The 9,173-nt window shown below is 35.2% G+C and overlaps 1 protein-coding gene and 1 long non-coding RNA gene across 2 annotated transcripts; both read right to left on the reverse strand.

Annotated features, from left to right (window-relative positions):
* Positions 1–5,660: 5,660 nt before the first annotated feature.
* LOC141707742 (F-box/kelch-repeat protein At2g44130-like) lies at positions 5,661–7,060 on the reverse strand. The gene has a single exon (XM_074511086.1). The coding sequence runs from the start codon at positions 6,946–6,948 to the stop codon at positions 5,914–5,916; it is 1,035 nt and encodes a 344-aa protein (XP_074367187.1). The 5' UTR covers positions 6,949–7,060; the 3' UTR covers positions 5,661–5,913.
* A 559-nt stretch (positions 7,061–7,619) lies between these two features.
* On the reverse strand, positions 7,620–8,861 carry LOC141706051 (uncharacterized). The gene is made up of 3 exons (XR_012568596.1): positions 8,600–8,861; positions 8,194–8,512; positions 7,620–8,065 (listed from the first exon to the last, which is right to left on the reverse strand). It is a non-coding gene; the product is annotated as an uncharacterized LOC141706051 (long non-coding RNA).
* Between the last annotated feature and the right edge of the window lie 312 nt (positions 8,862–9,173).

A 9,173-nucleotide genomic window follows, 5' to 3' on the forward strand; every position in this document is an offset into this window, starting at 1 on the left:
TACCCTTCCCTTAGCAGTTGTGTATTGACGTGTAACTATTTTTAAGATACCACGTGCACGGTGAAAAGTAATAACCGTATGTCTAGTTATCTTTCTTTGAATTTTTGCTAACATGGCGGCTGAACACGCACATAACTGTTGACCCTGTTGCACACCGTCATCTACTTTATTTCTATGTGTGTCAATAATCGTGACCGCCTTGTAGAAGAGGTACTCCATCATCGCTGTTACTGGAAGGAAACGAGCCTTTCTTATGTTTCCGTTGAAACCCTCAAGCATGTTGGTGGTCGTTTGACCATAGAGAACACCATTATCGTGGAAAAGTGTCCACCTCTCAACGGGTATTCTTGCAAGATAGTCAAGGGAAGGGGGAAATTTCACCAACCCTTGCCATGTATGCATCATGCTTGGAGACCTGTGTGGTTGTGCCAGCTTTCCACATCAATTTCTTTAGTTTACCGCCAGGGTGATGATGGCAGAAGTTGCTTCGGACATGCAGTAGACAGAACCTATGGATGCCTAATGGCTCAGCAAATCCGTTTTGAGGGTCTCTTACTGCAGAAAGAATACTGGCTGCTCGATCAGAGATGATGCACACGCCGGTCCTTTGGCGACAGACATGTCTCTGAATACGTTGCAGAAACCAAGACCAGTTCTCGTACGTCTCCTCATCAACCAAACCATAGCAAAGAGGAAAAAGGGTGGTTATTTGAATCTACACTCATGGCAACAAGCAGCTTGCCCCTATATCTTCCCTTCAAGAAAGTCCCGTCTATTGAAATCACATGACGTGCATGTTGCCACCCGTCCATCATTGCCTTCAAATACCAAAAGATTCACTTGCAAATGGACGTGCCCTGATCCTGAGCATGAGGCACGACATCGATCTCAGCAATGGTTCCAGAATTTGTCTTCTTGATGGCTACAAGAAACATGGGAAGAGCTTGATATGTTATATCCCAACTTCCATAGACTTCCTCAATGGCTATTTGTTTGCCACACCACGCTTTCTTGTACCCCACTATATGGTTGTGCTCGTTGTTGATAAGCGGGATAATGGTTTTGATGGGGATTTCTGGTGTATCTATCACCTGTTTCACATGTCATTGAGTAGTGTCAAAAAAAATTCATAAAATATTTTCACAAAATATGTAGGGAAGTTAAATAGTTATGTATGTTAAATTGCTTACAAGTGGTTTCACAAGCTGCGAAATCATCCTTGCAAATAGCTTCTTATGATCTTGCAATGGCTAATCAACCAAGCATCTGTGTTCGTCTCTATTAACATTTATCCTCCAGTAACCAGAATTATGCATGAAAGCAGCTCGCATCCTCCAGTTATAGCCCTCAGCCCGGCACTGAACAATGAGTTGTTCTTTGTTACTCTTTGTCGTTTTATATGTACGATCAGTGGCAATATGAGCACGCTTGACTGCCAACAACAGGGTTACTTTGTCACGGTAACACTTTCCTTCACTCAGTTCCCCCTAATCAAGGTCTTCATCAACATTCATATCGTTAGGGCTATCTATTATTGGGGGAATATATTTCTCTGTGCGAGCCCTTGGAACATGATGCTCTTCCCCAGCTGTTGGAAACATGCTAGAAATTTCTGCATTCATCTCTACATGCCCTCCCCCTTCATCGCTGCCTGATGAATCTTCTTCCCCATCATCATCATGAAGGTGAAAATCATCCTCACTGGATGAATTATCTACAGCTTCATATGCGACGAGGGCTAACCGCTTACCCGAACCTCTTCCCACCATCTCTACATTACCCCCACCTTCTTCCTCATTTTCATAACTACTCCCCTTTCATACCCTCCACCAAATAGACTACTCTCCCCTCCTAACCCTCCATCATATTCATTGCCCCCCCCTCCATACCCTCCACCATATTGACTACCCCCCTCTGTACCCTCCACCATATTCACTACCCCCCTCCATACCCTCCACCATATTGACTACCCCCCTCTGTACCCTCCACCATATTGACTACCCTCCCCTCCATACCCTCCACCATATTGACTACTCTCCCCTCCATACCCTCCACCATATTGACCACTTTCCCTTCCATACCCTCCGCCGTATTGACTACTTTCCCCTCCATACCCTCCTCCATATTGACTACTTTCCCTTCCACACCCTCCACCATGTTGACTACTGCCTCGTACGTACCCTCCACCTTTTTCGGTTGTTTTGCCTCTGTACCCTCCACCTTGAAAATGTAGATCTGACCATCCTGGGTTGACATTACTCCCATATGTTAATTGTGTGGGTTGTGACCCTAAATTCGGTTGAAAAGAGTACGGGTCATCAACAGCAATTTTCTCTGTTTCGATGAACAAAGAAACATCTCATTGGACGTTCAGCAACATGGCAAGGACATTTAACATACGGGTAACATCATCATCACTTAATATTTCCATTTGATAAAAACCTTTAACTAAGTTGTATTGACCAAGGTAAGGATACTTTAAACTCAATTTTAGATTCCATTGATAAGAACTAATATTCATTAAATTGTATACAAGACGTTTAAGCTCATCAAAAGATGTACCAAACCTAATAAACATCATTTTCTTGGGATCGATAGAGTAGTTGATATTAGTACCTTCTCGAATTACCACTCCACCCCAAAAAAAATTTACATTCACGTGGCCTTCCATTTTCCTGATTTAAAGAAAATATTTAACAAATGAGCAACATAATTATATACATATATACACATAATTAAAAGGATGACATACCTTTTCGTATGGGTTGAAGAGAACTATGTGCTGAACATATTTGGTGCCTCAGGACATGTATAAATAGTGGAACAAGTATTATTGTGATTCATTGATTGTGTCAATAATTTCTGCATACAGATACTTGATCTCATCCGTTTCAGATTTCAGATAACATTAACGTTTTCCAAATTTTGTAAAATATTTATGAAACGATATAAATACAAGTTTGTAAAATAAATTTATGAACTTCCGTAAAAATATTTAAATAAAATACATAGTTTAAATAATTTATTAATAATAAAAATAACATGAATTTTTTTACTAAGTAAAATATTTTAGTAACTAGTATTATATAACATTTTTAATATAGTAATAATATTAAAACAAAATAATATTCAATTAGTATAAAGTAATATTATATACATTTTTCAACATATCAATAATTTGATTACAGAATAATATTATATAAATTTATGAATAAAGTAATATTATATAATTTGTTAAAATCAGTAATAATAGACATATAAATATATGAGTATAAAATAATATTATGTAATAATAATTATTAGTCAAGTATTACTAATAAGGAGAGAAATAAAGAAGAAAGAAAGGATAAGAAAGAAAGAGAGAGAGTGGATAAGAAAGAAAGAGAGAGCAGGCGGAAGAAAGGCTGAGAAGAAAAATTGAAGGCTTGCAAAAGATACCCGGAGGAACCGGCGTTCTTTGGTGGAGAAGGGTGATTTTTGGTCAGCAAACCCCCGGAGCAAGAGGCGTTCTCCGGTGTTTCCCTGTACAACCGGCGTTTCTCTCCCTCTCTGTTATTCACTGCTTTATCTTAATTTTTAGTTAATAATTGCTTCTGAATTAATTAACTTAATTGTTGCTGAAATAATTTTTAGTTAATTATTACTTCTGAAATTTTTGCTTTATTATAATATTTAAAATCTAGATATGCATTTGAAATAAAGACAAATGAATATTTTATTATTAAATAAATTATTTTGTTTCGTTTAGCAGGATAATAAATAAAATTAAAATTACATAGTTGGTTATAATTAAGTAATTCATATTCAATTAACTGCTTGCATTTTATTTTTCAATTCGTTGCTTAAATTTAATTGTTTACATTAGTGTGTGTAACATTATTTTAGATTGGGAAAGTGATAACAAATTTGTTACATATCTTTATTTCATAAAAGACTTGTTTTGTTGAGGTTGTTGGTTGAGTTTTAAGATTGGGAAAGTGATAATATAGCGGAAATGCTACCCGTTTTATTTTAGATTTTACAAATTCTGAAGCAGTGACTTGTAGTAACTACACTATTTTATTATAATATTTAAAATCTAGATATGCATTTGAAATAAAGAGAAATAAATATTTTATTATTAAATAAATTCTTTTGCTTCGTTTAGCAGGATAATAAATAAAATTAAAATTACATAGTTGGTTATAATTAAGCAGTTATTCATATTCAATTAACTGCTTGCATTTTATTTTTCAATTCGTTGCTTAAATTTAATTGTTTACATTAGTGCGTGCAACATTATTTTAGATTGGGAAAGTGATAACAGACTTGTTGCATATCTTTGTTGCATAAAAAACTTGTTTTGTTTAGGTTGTTGGTTGAGTTTTAAGATTGGGAAAATGATAATATAGCGGAAATGCTGCCCGTTTTATTTTAGATTTTACAAATTCTGAAGCAGTGACTTGTTTATGTCTTAGAGTAACTACACTATTTTATTATAATATTTAAAATCTAGATATGCATTTGAAATAAAGAGAAATGAATATTTTATTATTAAATAAATTCTTTTGCTTCGTTTAGCAGGATAATAAATAAAATTAAAATTACATAGTTGGTTATAATTAAGTAGTTATTCATATTCAATTAACTGCTTGTATTTTATTTTTTAATTCGTTGCTTAAATTTAATTGTTTACATTAGTGCGTGTAACATTATTTTAGATTGGGAAAATGATAACAGACTTGTTGCATATCTTTGTTGCATAAAAGATTTGTTTTGTGTTTTGTTGAGGTTGTTGGTTGAGTTTTAAGATTGAGAAAGTGATAATATAGCGGAAATGATGCCCGTTTTATTTTAGATTTTACAAATTCTGAAGCAGTGACTTGTTTATGTCTTAGAGTAACTACACTATTTTATTATAATATTTAAAATCTAGATATGCATTTGAAATAAAGAGAAATGAATATTTTATTATTAAATAAATTCTTTTGCTTCCTTTAGCAGGATAATAAATAAAATTAAAATTACATAGTTGGTTATAATTAAGTAATTATTCATATTCAATTTAATATTAAGGCCCAAAAATAGGTCTCCAACATTGATTTTACTCTTACAAATGACACACTCGAGTACCTTGGTACCTTTTTCAAAGCCAAAAAAATCATATATAAACTATATTTTTTTACAAACAAAAAATACGTACTAAAAAAAGGTTTGCTATACTATCCAAAAAAAAAAAATCACCAAAATAATTTTTTTTCAATTTAATATTAAGGCCCAAAAATAGGTCTCCAACATTGATTTTACTCTTACAAACTTAATAACATTTTACACCAACTGCAATTCAGTCCAATTCAGTCCGGGGAGGAAAGGAAAAAAGCAAAAAGAAAGGTAATTACCCCAGAACGCCATTTCTTCTAGGTCTCTGGGATTGAACCTCGGAGAAACTGGCATTCTGTGCTATTTTTGAAATATTTTGAATAGATATGCTAAAAAAACTGAAGTTTCAAATGTCTGAGCCTTGGGAGTACTAAACCAACTGAAATTATTAAAAAAAAAACATTACAAGTGTTTCGAATTAAATGTTAAAATGCACGTACATAGCAAAGCGCAATAATAATATTTTATATTTTTGCATCAAAAAAAGATATATACATGCTACAAGTGACTAAAAAAACACATCAGCAAATATATTTTCCTATATTCATCATATACATACGAAAGATACAGTTCCACTAAATGCAGGAAAAAAGCAAAAGCACATCGCCCGAAACTAGATGTTCCCGAGGGAAACCCGGATAATTCGGATCAACCCGAAACCTCACTTCCATTTTCTTACAGTAACCAACATAAGTGCATAACCTTAAAAAGGAAAAAAAAGAAAGTATAGTAAAACAAAAGAGTTCACATCGAAATAAACGATGTGATCGATATCTAAATCTCGACACAACAGCCTGATTGAACAAACGTAGAAAACTCCTTGGGAACCTCAACTTTCACCAATTTACCATTCTGCCCTCCTTTCCTTTCCGCAACAAAGAACCCTTGAGGGGCACCTTGGTACTCTGACCCAGTCACCAACGTCCACTCCCCCAAATTAACCCCACATGCCCCAACTCGTACACCCGAGTCACACTCAGCCCAGCATATCAACTCACCATTTTTCCCTAACCCAACACATGATCTCGGACACTGACTCGCTATCCACGCCTCCTCGACTCGCCTCCACTCGCCCGTTTCAATATTAAATGCTTCCGCATTGCTTTTAAATTGTCCTTGCCCATCCGTATCGTATCCGCTCACTACCCAGAACTCGTTCCCGATTATAATCCCTTGGCACTCGTCTCGGTCTTCACTCATCCGAGTCAACTCGTTCCACTCGTCAGTGTATATATTGTACACCCACGCTGAGTTAAGTGCGTTTTTGCTGTCGTCGTGTCCTCCTGCCACGTAGACTTTCCCGTCTTTAGCTCCGACAGCGAAGAATGAGCGGCTCGACGGCATGTCTTTGCACTGAGTCCACCTCCGAGTTGTGAACTCGTACATAAAAACATCTTTAACTGGTTCCCAACTCACTGGGTCCCATCCACCCATAAGCACGAGTTTGCCTTCTGAGCTGGCGAGTTGGCAGAACAAAGGGATCCCATCCGGGTACTTAGGAACCGGGTCAACCCGGTCCCAAGACATAGAAACCGGGTCAAACACAGAAACTCCGTAACTCGGCTGTCCAGCTGGTTTCGACCGAGTCGACTCAGTCTGACTCGGTAACGACTGAACTAAACAAGCCATCTTCCGGGTCTGACCCGATTGCTTCCTATGATAATAAAACTCCTTACTCTGAAGCAACTCTCTCCAACGATGACAAACTTGAGACCCGACCCGATGAGCAGAGAAATGTAAGCGAGTCAAACACTCGAGTGCAATTTCTTCAGGTAAACTCGGTATTAACTCAGTGAATAGCTGAGGCATGGTTTTGTTCTAGAAGGTTTTGAATAATGGAAAGGATAGTGTATGTGTAAAGAGTTGTAGTGATATTTTGAAGTTTGAGTTTTGGATGATGTATGTTTGTATTGAGGCCCCTTTGGTGACTTCAACTTATTTATAGTGAAGCTAAGGGGGGACACAGGGGATTGAATTATTACATCCTTGGCCAGTTAGAACACGCCACCTATTGTAACGGATTTATTATTTTTAGTGATAATTGTCTTGGAGAAAGCTCCGGGCCTCTAGTTTAACGAAATATCGTTGTCTAAAAAAATCTAGGTAGAATATTTAACTGTGTCTGTGGGCTTTCACTTATTTCTCCGCCTATCTTTAAAAACAATTCCAGAGTTTTCCTCTCCACGGTTCATTGTTAATTTGTACAATTAGCAAGTTTCTGGTTTTTATCGTTCAGAAAAAAATAAAAGTACGAAATCTGCACGCGATTAACAAGAATGATACTCCTGCCGACTTTTCAATTATTAACATTTTAGAGCTAAAATTTGAGATATAGTGTCCGACACTACATATAAATTATAATTTTATCTATTTTAAAATAAAATTTTAATATTTAATTTTTATTCATAAAATATTATACAAATAAATATTACTACAATTTTTTATTCACCTTAAAATGTATGTCAGCCAGAATTCAGAAACATAAACAATTAAAAAGGATTTAGAGAGTAATAAATTACAACAAATTTTCTTCTCCAATTTTATTTTAAAATAATTAATCAGGTTCAAATTTTACGATCCAAAATATTTAGTTCGATAGATTGAGTATTTAATATTGGTTGCACAGAGAGACTAGGCCTTGGCTGACAAATTTTTATTTCAGGGAAGCACTGTAGACATGCTCGATTTCGGAGCCAACTTGTATTTTTTCTACAAAGTGACTTCATTTTCAGTTTATTACTAAAATTGGAAGAGTTCCAAGTCTACAAGCAAATGGATCAAACTTAATTATTTCCCAAAAAATGTTACGGGAATATAAAAGTTTAAATTGGGCTGTAACTTGTAACAGAAGGGTGATCAGCACAATCCAACATCAATACAATAAGACCCACCCCTCCATCCACGTCTTGATTGTCCAGCACTTGTACTATTAATAAGTATATGAAAAATTTATCACGGAGTAATATAAAAATAAATAGTAAATACTATTCAAATTAATAATTGACACGACTTTTGGATAAAAATTGGCGTTTTGAGAAGATAAGGTCGGCTTACCTGTGAACCCCAACAGCAGGTGGGTCCCGTTGTAATATCATGCGCACAGCATAGCACATAGTATTATCATTATCGTGATATTATTGAGGAAGAAATAAAATAAATATTTCATAAATAAATAAATAGAAATAAATAATGGAAGGTAGATCTTGCACATAGATATGTCTTCTACTGTTTCATTGTTAGATAAACCATGGAGACCGGAGAAGATAAGGCAAAGGGTCCAGTTGACAAAGACTCCCCAAGACTTGTGCCAAATCTAGTTTGGCTGTCATATCCAACTTGCGAGGCTCTCCGATTATGAAGATATCAAAATAAGCTGAGAAACAAGTACGATGTTATTATCATTTAACTTATCAATTTATATATAATAAATTTGATTTAAAAGTAAGGTTGAAAAACACACCTCAGTTGATGAGTTGTTGCGCACGCGCCAAACAGGCTCTTTGTGTCTATGTTAAGTATATCAAGTTATCAACTATTGGAGCTTCCTATCTTCTAAAACGGTGGTGGTTTTGTTAAATAAGAGGAAGGACTACAAGTCGAATATGCAATTTGCAGAAGCATGGGGCCAAATGTATAGAAGACTTATTAATCAGTCAGTCCTTGCCAAATAGTCCGGGGTTTTAGATAAGATGGTAGAAATTAGGGGGTGAGTATCGGGTGAAATGAGCGGGTTTAGAACTCATAACCATCCAAATCAAATTTAGCGGTTTTATATTTTACTTAACTATTACCGTAACCATAACCGTTACTGATATAACCAAACCACCCAAACTATAATGGTTCGAGTTGGGCGGTTTCTGTTTAAATCGTTAAGAAAAATATGTGCATATATTTACTAGGTAAAAATTTTAATAAGTTAATAAATTATTAACTAAACAAATTCATTATGTAATAATTTGGATCTTTTAACTTATGTAACATTTAAGTGCACTTAACATAATATGGATTCAACTACTTATAAATATTAATAATTT

The sequence above is a fragment of the Apium graveolens genome, chromosome 2, assembly GCF_009905375.1.
Source record: "Apium graveolens cultivar Ventura chromosome 2, ASM990537v1, whole genome shotgun sequence".
NCBI classification, from domain to species: domain Eukaryota; kingdom Viridiplantae; phylum Streptophyta; class Magnoliopsida; order Apiales; family Apiaceae; genus Apium; species Apium graveolens.

What these genes read in the sequence shown, in the direction of transcription:
- LOC141707742 (XM_074511086.1), bottom strand. Translation starts at nt 6,948, where the DNA reads ATGCCTCAGCTATTCACTGAGTTAATACCGAGTTTACCTGAAGAAATT.